Source organism: Brachycentrus maculatus, unplaced genomic scaffold, assembly GCF_059751285.1.
Source record: "Brachycentrus maculatus isolate JH-2025_06_01 unplaced genomic scaffold, ASM5975128v1 h1tg000261l, whole genome shotgun sequence".
Taxonomy (NCBI): domain Eukaryota; kingdom Metazoa; phylum Arthropoda; class Insecta; order Trichoptera; family Brachycentridae; genus Brachycentrus; species Brachycentrus maculatus.
Genome location: NW_028281012.1, coordinates 1,546,883 through 1,566,490, shown reverse-complemented (window position 1 = coordinate 1,566,490; position 19,608 = coordinate 1,546,883). Strand labels below are relative to the sequence as shown.

Below are 19,608 nucleotides of genomic sequence, written 5' to 3'. Positions count from 1 at the left end.
TGGTGGGTTAATATGAATATCTTTTCTAGTCCCTTTTTGCAATATACCATCAACAATAGTTCAACTGGGCTGGTCACAGAATTAGGTACAAGAGATTTTTTCCCCTAATACCTAATTCCTAATCCTGAACGGGAATGGAGAACCTTTTTGAGCCTGAGTGCCATTTTTAAAAAAATATAATAATATTACATGTCGCGTGCCACATGCCACGGAAATAAAAATGCATCAAATGTTTGTTCGATTCAGATTTTTAGTGTAAACAAAGCATTAATACATCGAAAAAAGTAGCTAAGTAATAATTAATGGTAAAAAGTATGACTTAATCAAAGAAATGTAAAACCCTTAAAATTTCATAATTATTAAGATTTTGGTTGTTGGGTGCAAGATGCCAATTTTTTTTTATTATATGGGGTTCATAGCCGGTAGCTTTTAATGGAATACAAGCAGTAGTAGGTAGTTTCGTCTGAATAATAATAATAATAAAATTGGATAACTTATATAGCGCCATTTTCGTAAAAAAATACCACAATCAAACGTGCAGCCAATCGAAACGCATGATTTTATTACCACATTTACATGCTTGCATATGACACAAATGAAAAAAAGTGTTAGTTTGGAAAGGTTTTCAGGCGACCAGTCTACCTGCACAGTATAATACAGATCCTTATAACAATATTTCTCATTTCGTATCATACTGGTGTTACTTTGTTTAGACACACACATACACATGCACACACACACACACACACACACACACACACACACACACGTGGCTATATTTGACGAACACGTGTATAAGCTATAATTGGCCACTTTTTTTAAGCCTAGCAACTCCTTACAAATTCCGCTGAACGGAGCAATTAGAGCGAAATCATAATTTCACCAGGTAGCCATACATTCCTTTAGGAAGATTCTACGGCTTAAGAAGTTGCTTTACTGTATTTGACGAACACGAGTATGACGATGTTATTATCCAGCTAATCCTTACACATTCCGCTGAAGGGAGTCAATTACAGCCGCCGAGGGTTGGGACCCGTTAGTTTTGACTGGTAATATTGAAAGGTTCTCCTTTCTGACTATAGCCAGATCTAACCGGTTGAATTCGGTACACGAATTTTGGGTATAATCCGGTTCAACGTGCTCGCATTTTATATTTCAACAATTGACAGCCCTTTATACAAAATCAACCCTGATATTAATGCCTTAACAATAAATTCAATCTACTCGCTTTTAAACTAAACGCATCATCAAGGTTAAACATGTCCTAATGAAAATAATATACCAGTAAGAAAGTGGTTAGTAAAAAAGTTGTTTTATTTTAAGAAAATTATAAAATGTTCCACAAAGTATCTGCGATAAAAGTTCAACAAAAAATACATGTTTTTTTTCAAATCGAGCATCGCTAATGTTTGATTAATGTACCTGAAACACAGGACATAGTTCATGATAAGTTAACACTGCATAGAGACATCCTCTATTGACCTTGCTCACTATTTCTAGTCGTCCTTTGGTTGCTTCATGCATAAGGTCTGCCAATTTACATTAATTTTCAGTTTAAGAAATTGCATCAATAATTTCGAAACGATAAATGTCTTTAGTTGTTTAAAACATAATGTTGTTTTTACTCTTTCCGGTAAAATAAGCCCGGATAAACCGCTTGTGCACTACACCGGTTTTCAAAAATTAAAGCGACTACGACAATCGAATTTACGACGTGTTACGCACCGATCAAGAGCACCGATCCGAAGAAAGATGGACAAAAGCGCTGTTGGCGCTTGTCCACTACCCGTAATTCCGTGTAATTTTACCGTCCGGCACGTCAGTTAACGTTTTAAAACGACGATGGGCTTGGATTGGCTTGTGCTTTTGTCCATCTTTCTTCGGATCGGTGCGTGAACACGTTGTGCGTAAATTCGATCACGCTAAACTGTCGTAGTCGTTTTCATTTTTCCAAACCGGACTGCCGGACGGTGAAAACCTATGGGCGTTTGTCCACTACACGGAATTACACCCGACTGAGGTTTGGTGCTTAATGGTCGATTTTCGGGTGGCGGTCTATTTAAGAGCGCGCGGAGGAAAGAGGAACATTACCCTAAAGCGCGCACCGTGTAATCATCAATGTCATTTTATTGGAGATCGAAATGCCGAACGATTGACTCAATTATTAAATTGCGTCAATATTTTCTATCTTAAAAAGATTGTTAACTTTGTAAAAACGTAGTAAAACACTCACCTTATCATTTTTTATTATATTTATTAGTTGCCTAAGAAAATTCTCCTTGCCTATAAGGATTTATAGTTTATCCAGTTTATATATCTTTAACAAAACAATTTTGTAAACATGGGAAGAAAATTTTCGTGATTTTACCCTGGTTTGCTTCTTTATGTCAACTATTCCAAATAAAAGGCCATATAAAAAGTATGTGCGGTTTTTGCCACTAGATGAAGTTGATGCCCATATATCAGGCAACACTCACCCGATTGCTTTCAATGAACATGTGCTTAAAAGGGGACATTTTAGTCTACATTAAAAAAAAGATTTCCAATTCATTGTTTTTGTAAAATGTTATATTAATTTGAAAATGATTGAAATATCTAAAGAAAAACGCTATGTGATGGTTTTTTACTATAAAAAGGGTAAAAACGTTTCAAAAATTGCCGAAAACTTTGTGAAGTGTACGATGAGAATGCTTTGAGTAACTGAAAGAACCAGGAGTTATTTGCTAGATCCCGTTACTGAAATTTCGATGTCAAAGATGCATCTTCTTCTGGTCGGCTAGTCATAGAAAAAGTCGATGAAATTTTGAAACTGGTGGAGCAAGACTGACGTGCAAGCTGTCAAGAAATAGCGGAGACACTAAACATCAACAATATGACAGGTTGAAATCATTTGAAAAGAGCAAGCTACAAAAAAGTGGAATGTTTGGGTGCTACGTGAGTTAACGCAAATAAATTTTATTGACCGAATTACCATTAGTGAAGTGCTGCTGAAACACAACGAAACCGAACCATTTTTGAAGCAAATCATTAAAGACCGTTACAAAGTGGGTGAAATACGAGAATATCAAATGCCAACGAAAAGAAAAGAATTGGCCAACAGAATGGTAGTTGTGTTCCATCGTGACAATGCCCGGCCACACACATCTTTGATGACTCTGAACTAATTAATGGTACTTGGTTGGAAAGTTTTGATGCATCCAGCATCTATATGCTGGATGCATCATGCTGGACAGTGCAAGATCAGGATTATTCCTGATCTTGCACTGTCTGATTACCATTTTCTTAGGTCTCTGTAAAAATTTGGTCGACCGAAGAGCCGCTGAAAATCACTTGGCCAAGTTTTTCGGTGATAAACCACAGAAGTTCTATTCCGATAAAATTATGAAGTTATAAAAAATGGCAAAAGGTCAAAAATAATAGTGGTCAATACTTTACAATAATAGTGATTTCTTGCCTCTATCCTTTTTTAATCAATGCCTTCTTTCCATTATTTCAAGATTTACTAATCTACAATTGTAATAAAATATAAAATATTTTTTGACATATCATGAAAGATGAAGAAGAATATGGAAGTCTGGGCATTTACTTAACTCATATAATTTCATTTCATAACTCCTGTAATTGGAGATAATCCAGATTTTGTGAACAAGTATTTGGACACACTCAAAATGTTGTAAATATTATTTTCAAAAACCTTTAGAATATATTTGAATGACATTCTTGCAATTATTTCAGCTTGAAACACGGAAGAAAAGCCATCCAATTTTATATTTCGGGTTGATAAGACAATATTTTTGTAAATAGGCACTTACATTTGAATTCCGCGCGTACATTTTAATTCCGCACGTACATTTTAATCAGAAATAGTGCCATCTGTTTATGTTTTAAATTCCTCCGGGTCTGGTTTTGGGTCAATTTTATCGAAACAAACAAAGTAATGGTGAGGCAACAATCAACTCTATTATATTCAGTTCATATCCCAGCTCTATGCGTCAAGTTATTGATATCACCAATACGTGAAAATTAAATTTCATGTAATGATACAAATATTTACTCACATTCATGGGGGGAGTAACACGAATTATTTACAAAGCAAAATGGAGGGTAAAAGCAGCACAGGAAGAAGGCGCATATGTTGGCTCGACATCTTGAGAGAGTGGTTATACTGTAGCACTTAGTCACTGTTTAAGGCGGCTGCAGACATAGTAAAAATTGTCAGCCTCCAGCGGTTACTTTATTTTTTATTATTTAATAATTGCTTTTTTTTCTTCTTTTTTCTTGGAATTACTCTTTCATTTTAATTTTAATATTACATGTATCCAACTTAATTAATTTTATGTCTACTAATTACTCTAACTAACGAATTATATTTACAATCCAGTTGTAAACAAATGAACTCACTCCCTAAGCACGCTGCTTTAGAGAGTTTATTTCAAAATACTGTCAAATATATTTAAGCATGTATCATGAAATAAATAGACAATCAAATTTATTTCAAAAAATTGTTTCTGTTAATGTGTTCATTTAGACAATTTGAGAGTTGGCTGGTGCGATTCCCGCCAATTGCAAAATAAATTCAGGAAATATTTATTTTCTGAATCCTTTCGTCTGGGTGTTTGTCAGGTATTTTCAAGTCTTTCTTCGTTATCCTTTCCTATCCTATCTGCAGACAAGCTTTAAATATGAACGAATTTGAACTACTTTTTCGACATTTTTTTGTTAAAACCTAATAAGACGACACGTAGGTATTTGTCTGGTTTTCTGGATTTCAGAAACCGTTAATGGAGAAAATTCGTCGGCAGCTAATGATTGTTGAACACTGCCATAGTACTTAATAGATATCCATTCTAGTTTATCCGAAAACTATATCTGCATTTAAGTACGTATAACCGGTATTTTCATTGTCGCCAATAAGATAAATATATTTATATTTTTGTGATAGGTCATGATCAATGTTCTTCCTTATGAAATGTAACCATTCTTCTAGAAGAGTATCAGCTAAGGACAAAATTTAAAAATAAAAAGATTTGTAATTTTAAATTCATCATTAATATTATCGGCTTAATCCGCAAAGTTTCTAACTCTATGGGCGTTTGTGCACTACCCGTAATTTTACCATCCGGCAGTCTGGTTTTGAAATTGAAAGCGACTACGACAGTTTAGCGTGATCGAATTTAAAATTTCGTGTAGTGCACAAACGCCCTATGAAAACGACTACGACAGTTTAGCATGATCGAATTTACACGCAACGTGTTCATGCACCGATCAAGAGCACCGATGCGAAGAAATATGGACAAAAGCACAAGCCAATCCAAGCCAATCATCTTTTTAAAACGCTAACTGACGTGCCGGACGGGAGAATTCCGTGTAATTCCGGGTCGTGGACAAGACTAAGGTAATGGTTGTCTATTAAGTGGAGACTGACCGGAGCATTTCGTCGTAACATAACGTCGTATCATCGCTCGCGGCGAGCATCACCGAGCATCCGAAACTATGGATGGAGCGCTCGGCTCGCTGTACTGACTGCCTGAATGCTCGCATCGTAACGTGTTACATTACGACGAAATGTTCCGGTCAGCTTCCACCTTTAAGTTTCTGAAATTAAGAAAACCAGACAAACACCTGCATGTCGTCTTATTAGGTTTTGACAAAAAAAAACAATTTAACTAAAAAAAATTATCGACTTTTTTTATGACTAGCCGACCAGAGAAAGATGCATATTTGACATCGAAATTTCAGGAACGGGATCGAGCAAATAACCCCTGGTTCTTTTGTTTACTCAAAGCATTCTCACCGTACACTTCACAAAATTTTCGGCAATTTTCGCAACGTTTTTACCCTTTTTATAGTAAAAAAAACCATCACATAGCGTATTTCTTTAGATATTTCATTAATTTTCAAATCAATATAACTTTTTACAAAAACAATGAATTAAATATTTTTTTAAGGTAGACTAAAATGTCCCCTTGTAAGCACATGTTCATTTAAAACAATCGGGTGAGTGCTGCCTGATATATGGGCATCAACATCATCTAGTGGCAAAAACCGCACAGACTTTTTATATGACCTATTATTTGGAATAGTTGACATAAAGAAGCAAAACAGGGGACAATCACGAAAATATCCTTCCTAAGTTTACAAAATTGATTTGTTAAAGATATATAAACTGGATAAACTATAAATCCTTATAGGCAAGGAGAATTTTCTAAGGCAACTAATAAATATTATAATGATAAGGTGAGTGTTTTACTACTCTTTTACAAAGTTAACAGTGCTTTTAAGATAGAAAATATTGACGCAATTTAATAATTGAGTCAATCGTTCGGCATTTTGATCGCCAACGAAATGACATTGATGATTACACGGCGCGTGCTTTAGGGTAATGTTCCATTTTCCTCCGCGCGCTCTTAAATAGACCGCCACCTGAAAAGCGACCACTAAGCACCAAACCTCAGTCGGGTGAACACGCGCGAGCGTCGCTTTTTACTTTCGGAAATATTTCGTCAAGATTCGAGTGCACACTGCAGTTAGAGTTAAAGCCTAGTTTACACTAAGGTCCAGAGAACTAGAAGTCTCAGAACTTCGTTCTAAAGTCGCATTACGCGAATGAAATACTTAAATAGATCTAACCGACAAATTTTAGAAATTCAATTCAGAACGTTTTTATATATGAAAAACGATTTGGATAGACCGTAGAGTGTAAACCTACAAATACTCGGTACAAAATAAAGGGATAATTATTTATTTTAATTTTGATCGTATCGATCGAATTGGCTCTTTTTAAAAAATAATCTGTGATACTACTCTAACTAAGAAAAAGGTAAGATATTTGTATTTTTAATAAAGTAACCATTTTGTATTTTTTTAACGCCTTCCTTTAATAAGTGTAATTTTACATATATCTTTAATTGCAATATATTTCTTCCTGAAAATCATTTGAAAGATTAAAATAAAATCGATGCTGTAAGGTACAAATTAAACTGTCCCTAACATTAAATATTATTACTGAAAACAATAATAATAAATTACAGTATGATATAAATAAATGACTACTCGATATAAATTTATTTGATATATTTTTAATTTAATTTTTATTTTATTTTATTTATTATATTTTTTTATTTTTTATTAAGGAATTGTACAAGTTTACATTTAGTAAAAGTATATAATAAAAAAATAGTTACATTAATAAAAATAAAGCCAATTACACATTTCCACATATATACCACGTTTATAACCATCGCATCATTTTGGATGGACAGATTTCTTTAGAATAATTATTACGTTTTCAATTTCACGTTTGTAACGAAGCCTCCCTTTTCAGGTTGTCGTTGTTGATCGAACGGAGCGATTGCGACGGACGAGAGGCGAACATATAAAAAAACTAAAAAATGACTATCCCAAGCCCCCGCTTCATTATAAAACTTTGTATATTCATCTGTCTGGTCGCTGTTCGGGAATCCCAAGCGATCGGGATCCACCGAGACTCTCCGGGTAGCCTTTATAAGTCTACCGAGAAGTTGGATTACGTATCCATAGCCGCGCACTCCAAACCGGCGCCTGAATCTGTTCTTCGTTCCTGCGATCCTGGTAGTAGAGTTCAGAACGCCTTCACCTGGGCGGACTACGCCATCCTCGGGACGGTCCTTGCAGTATCCTGTGGGGTCGGCATCTTCTACGGGTTCTTCGGAGAGAAGCAGACCACCAGTGACGATTTCCTGCTCGGCGGCTCCTCCATGGGCACGTTCCCGATGGCAATGAGCTTGGCGGCGAGGTAAGATACCTTTTTTAATTTTATCCGTAGTCGAACAAAAGGTCTAATATTATTGTCAGAATGCTAAACGTGATTTGTTTTATCAATTATTCGCAATGCCACGGTAATGCTGAATGAAATTCGTATTTGTACCGTACCGTATTGATATGTACTGATACTCACCATACTCATACAATTATTTCAATTTCTCGTATGGAATAATTATAAGGCTAAGCCTTATTATTTTGTCATTTATAGAGGTTTGTAATAATAATATCTACTACCTTGACCATTGGATTGTAATGAACATGATATGTTCGTTTTTTTTAAAGATTTCCATATAAAAGTCAACGCAAATGTATGCAATAATTTAAAATATAGATAATATTCAGAAAATAATTGTAAATATTATTTATTATGAATGATACATTATATATATATATATATATATATATATATATATATATATATATATATATATATATATATATATATATATATATACATATTTATTTGCAATAAGGAGGGAATGCAAAGCTGAGACAAGCATTATCGAAAGGTGTATTGATATGGTTTGGACATGTAGAACGAATGAGTGAGGAAAGAACGGTAAAACAAAAATGAGGCAAATGTAATTGGAAAAAGGAGTAGAGGAAGACCGAAAAAACTTGGCTCCATCAGGTATGCCAAATACTTGAAAGCGGTCAGGTTAGGAGTCGAAACAATCGGTGGGTGTGTATGAGGAGATGCATGAACGTGGAAGAGGCGAGGAATGTTTGCAAAGACAGAGTGGTGTGGCGTTCTATTCTCTCTGCCTACCCCTGTGGGGAAGCGGCGTGTTGGTTAGTTAGTTAGTTAGAAATTGTCATCTTAAGATAGAATTGGGAGCTGGGATTGTTGGTGGGCTAATTTGTTATTAAAATTTTAAAGGAGCATTCAAACAATTTTAAATATGTATCTTTTAATATCTGTTGAATATGGAGAATAGAGAGTACATGTTATTAGTTTCAGTAATTTCGGAAACGTTTAGAAATGAAAATTACTGGTTTATTAATGCGCGTAATTTTATTTTAATAGAAAGAATGCCTTTACTATACAAGTACGTAAAAAAACAACGGTTTGATTGTTGAGTTTTGTTTGCTGACGATTCTATAATACCTGCTAAGGCGCTGTTGTCAAAGGTGTATAATATCTGCAAAGAAAGTGATTTCCTGATGAATGTTGACGTATCCGAAGTCATCGTTTTTCTGAAGAATGTTGGCATATCCAAAGTCATCGTTTTTTAAATAAAAGAATGTAGATCTAGGTGTAAAATAGTTGTACATGTGAAAATTTTCAAACAGGTATATGATTTCGTATATTTGGAAAGTATGTTTTCTAGGGATGGAAAGATAGATAAAAATATAGAAAGGAATGTGAAGGCTGCTAACAGTGAGAATTGTACACTAAAATCAGTTGAAACAGTAAATAAAAACCACTGTGTACACAATGAAGAATAAAAGTACTGGTACCAACCCTAATGTATAGTAAAGAGCAGAGTAGATATAAAAAGGATGAAGAATGGGTTTGTGTTTATTATATATATATATATATATATATATATATATATATATATATATATATATATATATATATATATATATATATATATATATATACACACATACAAGTATAATTGTGTAAGTACATATGTACGTGTATAAGTAGCATAAAAGTGCTTAAATGCATAAACCTTCAAATACTTTTATTTATTCACCTTTTTTATTAAATAAATAATTAGAAAAACATTTATGCGAGATATTTACCATTTTACGGACAACTCCTGATAATGTCGATACATTTTGTCTTTATTTGAATCCTTAGAATATGTGTATTATAGTAAGAAAACTATCATTTTACTTTTAATCAGAATTTCAAGCCATATAATCGTAATAGTAGCGCTTTAAGGACTATCGCAAAACCACTTCTTTTTTCGATCTAGAAGTAAAAGTTTAATCGTGACGTACAAAACATGCTCAGACAATTCCGAGAAAACACGCTTTGCTTTGATCGAATTCCAGTTATCGGTGGTATGATGCACACGATTGTTTATGCTATCATAATTTGATGTTATTTGAATAACATCCGTCATCTGTATCGGGATAATCCACTTACTTTTTGGAAGTGAGATTTGAGATTTGAGATTTCACACCGTAACTGGATACAACCAATCGTGGCCCGTACAAACTAGTATGCGTCGGACGAATCGTCGTCCGATGATTGCCTTGTTGTTCATGGGATATACCATAACATGTATAGTATATGTTTTGTTCTTACATCGATTAATTGACATCGTTAACTTACCGACACGAGAGAGAAAGAGCGGCTCCATCATTTGACGATTCCTACAATTCAATACATTTAATACAATTCTTGATTTGCGATTTATAAAATAAATAAACAAGTTCGCTGTTTTCGTTACAATTCTATTCCGGAAGATTATTTTTATCACCTTTACATCCCTTATTATGTTCAATATGTGCCTGCACTATGTCCTTGTCTTATACACACACACACATATATATATATATATATATATATATATATATATATATATATATATATATATATATATATATATATATATATATATTGTATATATAAATATCAGTGGCGTGCCTAGGGTTTACCAGTAAGGCAAGCCCATTATTTTTCACATTCGTGAATACATGATGTACCTATAATTTCTTCACCTCATATTATTCCCAGAATAGTAAGCACCCAGAAAGTATTATAAATATAAACAATGTATTGTAATCATTATAAAAATATGCACACATGTAACTTTTGTAAGGTATAGCCATCACCTTTCAATAAAGAAAATGTTCACTGTAACAAAATATCTTCCTCAGATATCAATCATCACCATATAATGGCATGCATAGTGTTTAATAATCATATAAGCGCGCGATAATTTAAAAATAGTCACACATTAATTATGTATTTTTTAATCATTTGGTCTAGATTTAGTCATTTTTTATTTGAAGTTGTTAGACAAGCCGGGCTTTTGGGCTTCTAGGGAAGTACCGCCCCTCATATATATTTATATAAATATATATATATATATATATATATATATATATATATATATATATATATATATATATATATATATATATATATATATATATATATATATATATATAAAATGCTTCTCATTACCTCTTTCATTAAAAATAAGTCGTCCAATTATGTAATTGAATTATTTAATGTTTTTAATTGCTTGTCAACTATTATAAATTAGTCGTAATTAGCACCCACCGACTGTTAGTCAGTAAAAACATATCAGCTCATAAAATAGTCAATTACTTTTAAATTAATTAAACGTGTGCAGTTATTGTTGAAGTCAATAATGGTTAATTGAATACATATTTTCCTATAGGTCCAAATGACACATGGAAGAGATGAATCAATTGTATTTGTTGTTGAACATGAAAACTCATGACAGTCCTCCCAGTTATTGAAAGTTGTGATTTCAAATACGAATATTATCTGATATCACGCATAATGAAGTTTGGGGAATCATATTTTATGACTTAAAAACACTGCATACATTCGTAGCCAATATTGCTATCCAAACGTTTCTTATGTTTGAGGTTACATGTATACTGTTTTTAAATATTATTTTGCCAAATATATTTTTTATATCATTTATTAAAAGAAATCAAGATATCAACATTAAATTATTTTATTATTATTGTTTTTTTTAATTTATTTTTTATTTTTTGACATCTCATAAAAGATGAAGAAGAATATGGAAGTCTGGGCATTTACGGGGCTGACGACCGTCATCGGCTGGTTTAAGTGATCACTTTACACACGTGTAACATTCACCAATTCTACCCATTATTGACAACCACACTACTCAAATTCTTGGAAGTTCTTTATACATGAACCAATTTAGAAACCTTGTTCTTGAATCACTAGAACTTCACTTGAGACATCTATTGGTGAGATGTAAAGAAGCTTTTTACTAAGCAGAAACTCTTATATTAGTATGTGAGATCCGAATCCTGGATTATAATCATACACATGAGAAACGCCAGAAAATACCATTTTCATTTTTATTATTTAAGCTTATAATTTGACCAGATAATTTATTTACAACATTTTGAGTGTGTCCAAATACTTGTTCACAAAATCTTTATTATCTCCAATTACAGGAGTTATTTTCATATTATTTTTTGACATCTCATCAAAGATGAAGAAGAATATGTGAAGAATATTAAATTATTACGTGAATATAACTAAATAAGAAAAACGACCTTCTTCACTGTGTTGGACATAATATTTTTTTTACTATTTTGGTATGGATAAACATTATGCTTTATAAAACTAGACTTAATTGCCTGCAATTTTTATAATTATTGTAAAATATACAGAAATAGCCCTAAGTGTAAATTGCACAAGCCACTTCAGAAGTGTCTCGCTTTTCTTTTTGGAACTTCAAGGAAGTTTGTTTGAGATTAACATTTTAGGGACAGCTTTTTCGCGTAGTATACTTACCCTACTGGACCTTTACCCAGTAACCGGTCCTCCGACAGTTAGTACCCTGAAGCAAGTCCCTGCAAGAGTGCCGGAACGTTGGTAGAGATTATATTATTCCACGTTTTAATCCTAAAAATCTCACATATATTGTGCTTATAAATCTGTTAAAAGCGTCTCACAATTATCTCAGCATGTCATATAGTTATATTAAATTGTAAAGTTTAGATTTTTTATCATTTAACGTTATATAAACGAGTATAATTATGATCCTAGTCTAATTAGCTATCCCACTAAATCGAATGTTAGAAAGCGCTCTTGTTTAAAAAATGTTTTTCTTGGTCTTAATAACTGCATCAAAGACAATCCCCCTGACTTAGAATGCATATTTACGGTCAATACGTCTTATAAATAAGCTTAGTGTTTTTTTGTTATTTTAGAAATAGGGATTAACAACTTTGTCTCATTATCTCATGTCATCCTATAATTGCGGTAATTTTTAGCAGAGGGACAAGGTTAAATTATACATTGATATTAACGGATATTTCTGAATACCGCCATGTGCACAAGTGTGTTTTGATTAAATGGTATCAATTTAAATTTACTTCACGCGTCACTCTGTCTGTAATTGTCGGCATTTATAGGAGCGTAAGACGGAGCTGGTCGCAGATCGCGAATCAATATTACTCCGTTGGGAAATATACCCCCTCTCCGGTGAGCAGACTTTCGAACAAACTGTAAGCTCCATCGCCTTAGTGCCTTTATGTTATCCAGAATCAACCAGAACGAACTGAACTGCGTCTGCATGTACCAGAAACAAACAGGATCTCGTATCCCACTCTTTTAGTTTTATACAAAACGCCTTCAAAATTATAATATCCACGTAGCGGATCCAATCCTAAGTACGTGTGTGCGTAACACTTTTAAATCTCATTCATGAATAACATTTCATAATTTTCTAATGTAAATTATAAAATCGCTCGCGACATTAGACACGGAGTTGAGATGTCAAGTAGTAAGGTAATATAAAGAGAATTTATTTTTCCATGCTTTCAAATTGTCGCCAAATACATCGATCTGTTTAATATTCCCGATATAATATAAAGCGCGTTTTGTTCGCTACAATATTTAATTTATGATTTCTTACACAAATATATTCCTAATCCATTTTAGTTTTGTTTTATAATTTAGTTTAGGCAAATTTTGCAAAAGAGTTATATTGATGTTTAATGAGATTCTCGAGACCATTGCAAATAGTATTTTTTTAAAATCATGTTCTAGTATTCGCTTTCGTAAATTTTTTGCATTGTAATTTGCAATATTTATTATTTTTTAAGTAAGATGATTTATTTCGCATATTGTCAAGCTAGTCATCTAACCTACAAACATATGCAGACGTTTTAATATAATAACTGCCAAAGTTCATACCATAATGTACAAAAGCGTTGGTTCATTTGTTCGATGCCTATAATCTCGGAGGCTACATGCTTAATTGACACCAGATTTAAGATGTGTGTTGTAGGGCTGTAATCGGGTTTCTGTAAATTTTGGACCCAGTAGGTAGCGCTGTAGTCGAAATATGAAAAAACCGTTATTACTCTGGAACAAACGGACTAAAAGACATAAAATTTCAGTCTGACTCAAATTTTATATTTGTCAGTTATACTTGTATTTATCAGAACTGACTGATAAGACATATTACATATTATATATATATATATATATATATATATATATATATATATATATATATATATATATATATATATATATATATATATATATATATACATATATATACATATATATATATTTATATACAAATATATATATATATATATATATATATATATATATATATATATATATATATATATATATATATATACATATATATATATATATATATATATATATATATATATATATATATATATATATATATACATATATATATATGTATATAAATAAATATATATATATATATATATATACATATATATATATATATATATATATATATATATATATATATATATATATATATATATATATATATATATATATATATATAATACCTGTCAGAGACGTAAACACACACGTTTTATATGTTCGTTGAGTCAAAGTACCAAAGCAATCAGTGAATAACTTTAGGAGATTTAAGATTTTTAACAAACGAACATTTAACCTTTTCCACTCTGACCATTTTTTCACTTAACTGATCAGCTACTCTGATAAAGGAAATTCGACGTTTTTCTACCATTAAAATAAATATTTTGGTTCCCTAATTTTGGGACACTCTATCTGGCAATTCAAATGACCATGTTAATTAAGATTAACTCTATTTATCTGAAATATTTTTTGGTAGAATATACTTGGGTGATAGAGAAATCAGTGATTAAAGTTATACCTGCGCTGGGCCAGACATTGTGGCCCACGGAGCTGCCTACTAGAATCATACGGGTCAGAATGTCTGGCCTACAGAGTGGTAAGAGTTAAATAACGTTAGTGATGTTAGTATATAGCCACTCACCTAAATTTAGTCTACCGGTTTCGAGATATAACCGTCTCTTCGTCAGAACAATCACTCCATCAGTATTCAAACAATACTACACGTCACTTACATTCCGTTCGAGTACTAAAGGTCGAGTGCATGTTACGCCTTGGCCAATACCAAAAACGCATGTGATTAGTATTTTGTGTAGTTGTAAGAGTGTGAATAGTGCCATCCGAGCCATGATAGTGACATGCAGTATTATTTGTATGCTGAAATCAGCATACAAATATTGGTGTCTTCGTCAGAACAATCACTAAATAGTGAATGTTCTGACGAAGATACCAATATTTTAGTCTCGAAACCGGTAGACTAATGAGAGGTATACCAACATTTTGTAAAAATAACCGACCACAAGTTTAATTTTATAAATATTAATAATAGAATAGTTATATATTTATTTGTATAAATAAAGCGAAGGAGATCTGCCTCCATAGTTGTGTGTGTTTTTGCCTAGAATTTTCACTCATGAATTACATGAAATTATAGTAACAATGATGAAAACACTTGTTTTTTTAGTTAATGCCGAAACAATAAATAAAATTATAGTAACTTCAAACATAGAGAGTAAATCACGAGTAGGCATAGGCTATGAAACTTATAAAGTTGAAGCCTGAGTAGGGACATGGTAAGCGGTGTTGCATAAGCCGTAGCTAGATTTCAGAGTCACTTGGACGTTAGGTAATTCAAAAAAAAATATTCCTCCACAGTACAGTGAATAGATAAACGCTTTGGCTATTGTGCGTGATGTTTTAGACACAAAGTGCCATCAGGAAAATAACTACTAATTTCCTTTCATTGAGGATTTTTGCAAATAAATAATACCTTGAAATCCATCCTTAAACTTAAAGCATATGCAGACTCCTATCACATGTCGCTCACTCCTTTCAAGAACGTCATAAATCAAAAATCGTCAATTTTCAATTTTGCGTCTTTTCGGAATGCCCAGAAAATGAACTATATCCCAGCAAAAGAGGCATATTTTTAACTTAATATTTACCCGCTACAGGGCAGAAAGTGTTGTTTTTGCATTTTGAAGAAATGGTATTTTTTAATTATTATTTTAAATATACTTCATGTTTTTCAAATGGAGAAAAAACTTTCCCGTTTTACCTAAAAAGATCTGATGCACAGTAAAAAGTTCAATAAGTGGCTTGATATTTATTTTTAATACATTTCATTATATTCTTAAACTTTAAAAACGATCTCCTGAAAAATCAAGTTTTTTGATTTATGACGTTCTTGAAAGGAGTGAGCGATGTACGTACCCTTTAAAAACCAGTTTTTGTAAAAATGTTAAAAGTATTAAAAAAAAAGTCGTGTAATGGTTGAAATATTTATTTATATTATTTTATATTATAACTGGCTCAGACGAGAAATAGCAGTATAAACTAGACAGATACTTAGTAAACAACTTGCTGACAATGCTTGAACATAAAATGTTTTCGTTTCCCGAAAATTAGGCGAAAATAATTAAAATAATAAGTCTGAAGGAATCTCTGTTGCAATTACGTGTGAATTTATTTATTCATGAAAATAACTTGGATCAATTTTATGATATCTTGATTCGGCATTAATTTTGTGAAATTACATGTTGATTATCGATTTGTTGACATAAGATTGTCATCATGGGTAGAATTGGTGAATGTTACACTCGTGTAAAATGATCACTTAAATCATTCTATGACAGCCGCAAGCTCTGTAAATGCCCAGACTTAGCCCGTATTCATCTTCATCTATGTTGAGATGTCAACAAATAATGTTAAAACTTACTAATTTCAAGCACATATGTCACCGACGATTTAACATGCAGTTGGTCTAGTTTGAATGGAACCATAATAGGTTGCTACAACTTGAAATTCGAGTAGTGTGGTTGTCAATCATTATGTCAAGCATTATGTAAAACATAGGCATTATTTATAAAACAAAATTTATCATTATTTAAAGAAAGTTTTTCTACAAGAACATTGACCGTTGGTTTAGTAATTGCGAAATAATTCATTGTTATTTTATTAAAATTTAGTTATTAGTTTTAATTTGTACCAGAAGATGAAAACATCTGTCGTTATTATTTTTATTAATTATAATCCTTACACAGGTAAACAATACAAAATTTTAGTAAGCATTTACTTATTATTGTTATTTTCATTTCAAAACTATTTTATACAAACGTAAAGTTCATATTCTTCTTCTTCTTCTTCTTGGTGTAGGCCTTGTGGCCTGTTTTTAAGAGGGATTAGCCTCTTGCGATGTCGATTCCCAGCTATCGATCCATCTCTTTGGTGGTCTGCCCGGGAGTCGCTTACCATGGGGTTTGCCGTACAGTGCGATGAGGGGGAGTCTCGATAGTTCCATTCTCCTCACATGCGCATACCATTGTCTCCTTCGTTTCCTTCCCCACCTTACGACATCTTCGATCTCGCATATTTCCCTGATCCTGGCGTTTCTTATTCTATCTCGAAGACTCTTGCCTGATATGCTTCTTAGAGTATTCATTTCTGATAATCTAAGCGCATTTTTTGCGCCAACGGTGTCCGCTCTACTACCGATCACGTACGTCATATTATTTAAAGAAAAAAAAATATTTGTTTCTCATATTTGACTCCAATCTACGTATAAAAAAAATCATTATAAATTTCCAAGAGTATAAACATATACACCCTTTAATGTAGCATCAATACATTCTTCATTATTTTGCTAAGTGATTTGCTCTTCTGGAATGTCCGGCTCTCGGTGCGAAATTCCTCTCCTCTCACCTTGGAAGTCCCAGTCTTCCCGGGGAATGTTTATTGAGGCATTATCAGGTCTATCCAACTTCTTCAACTCGTCCACTTGCTAGTTTAGTCTATGCTGTTCTATAACTCTACTCGTCTTTTCCTGGCAATATGCCTAACGTATTTTTTTTGCATATTGTAGAGAGTCTTTCCATTACTAGTTTCTGGAGGATGCAGAGGTTTATACGTTTTGTACCAAAGTATACATAGTAAACCCTCCAATAACACACTCAGAACATAGTTTTTTTTTATTAATTCATGTCATTCATGAATAAATATCTTTTTTACTCACATCACATCTGATAGCGAACAATTTGTTTGTTTTTTTACATAGCTATTTGGAATGAGTAAAAAAGAATTAGATCAATAATTCGCAACACCATAGAGAGGCACTCAAGGTTGAATAACCGTAATTAAACTAGGTTTATCACTAAACACAATGCTATTTGTAATGAGTTCCTTAAAAAAAAGTACTCCATTGGTTAAAATTATTTTATCTCCACACATCATAGAGAACTAAAGTGTTTTTAATTAATTTAGCTTGTTTCGTGTAATTTAATGGGCAAAAAGACATTTTAGTAACCATCTTAGGGGTTCTGAAGGGTATATATTAAAAAAATGTTATCATAGATCTTTAATGCAAGATTTTTTTAGAGCTGAAGTAACTCATTTCTATCTGGGACATACTTTTTTTACCGGATTTAATACCAGCATAAACCAGTAATAGTTGTAGTAGGTATGGTTTCCTTTCTATGACAGAATATTTCGTGCCGAAATAATTCGCGATATTAAATATATGTAATATACATATGTTATCCCCCCCACAATGCATGTCATTTATTGTATAACATAGATATTCCAATTACATAACTTAAAAATGAAATATACGGTACATACCAAGAATTATTTCATTGCATACTGGTTTAAGAGTTTATTAACCATTATATTTGATAAATAAGCATTAAAGGAAATACATTTTGAAATATTTTATTTGACTAAAAATTTAATGATGTAATTACTAGCTTTACCTTCGTAGTAAAATGATATATATCGCTCACTCCTTTCAAGAACGTCATAAATCAAAAATCATCAGTTTTCAGTTGTGCATGTTTTCAGAATGCCCAGAAAATGTACTATATCGCAGCAAAAGACGCATATTTTTAATTTAATATTTACCTGCTACAGGGTAGAAAGTGTTGTTTTTGCATTTTGAAGAAAAGGTATTGTTTAATTATTTTTTTAAATATCCTAAATATTTTTCAAATAGAGAAAAAAATGTTTTATCTAAAAAGATCTGTTGTAAAGTGAAAAGTTCAATAAATGGCTTAATTTTTTTATGCATTTCATTATATTTTTAAACATTAAAAAGATCTCCTGAAAAATCAAATTTTTTGATGTATGACGTTGTTATGACCTATGAATGTAGTGAGCGATATATCGAAGAAGAAATAAAAAGCAAACTAACGAATATAATCATTATCATTCTAAACCTCATTATACAACACTATCATTCTAAATCTCGTGGTTCAAAAACGGCTTGGACACCTAAACACATTTTGAAACTGATCACAATGATCACACTGAACTATCAGGGTCATAGTCACATTACGCGGACAATAGCTATTTCATTCGGAAAAATACAATTGATTTATTTAATCACATATTCATTATAAAATAAGTAACAAATGTAACAAATCCGATCCCTTTCGGGATGTGGCACACTTTTCAAAATTTCTTATTTTGATAACTGTGGTGATATATTATATCCTATAATTTCTTATGCGGCAATTCGATAAACGATAAATGGACAAGAATTAAGAGTTTCACAACTTCAAGGATGCGTCACGTTTATTAGGGACATTTCGTTACATGAGAGAGAAAAAAATATATTTGAATAAGTCTGTCAAAAAATTATAAGAATTTGTAAAAAATATGGATATTACTAAAAATACATTTTAATAATTATTATTGTTTTGGTCGTAGAAGACTATCAATGTTCTCAC

General features: G+C 32.2%; 1 protein-coding gene across 1 annotated transcript in view; it reads left to right on the top strand.

Annotated features, from left to right (window-relative positions):
• Window positions 1-6,432: 6,432 nt before the first annotated feature.
• The window catches only part of LOC148305818 (sodium-coupled monocarboxylate transporter 1), a 50,730-nt gene continuing 37,554 nt past the window's right edge, over window positions 6,433-19,608 (top strand). Inside the window, exons 1-2 of the mRNA XM_088266075.1 lie at window positions 6,433-6,820; window positions 7,325-7,774. Of these exons, the coding sequence (XP_088122201.1) occupies window positions 7,392-7,774 (383 nt within the window). The 5' untranslated portion in view covers window positions 6,433-6,820; window positions 7,325-7,391. The remainder of the gene's footprint in view (window positions 6,821-7,324; window positions 7,775-19,608) is intronic.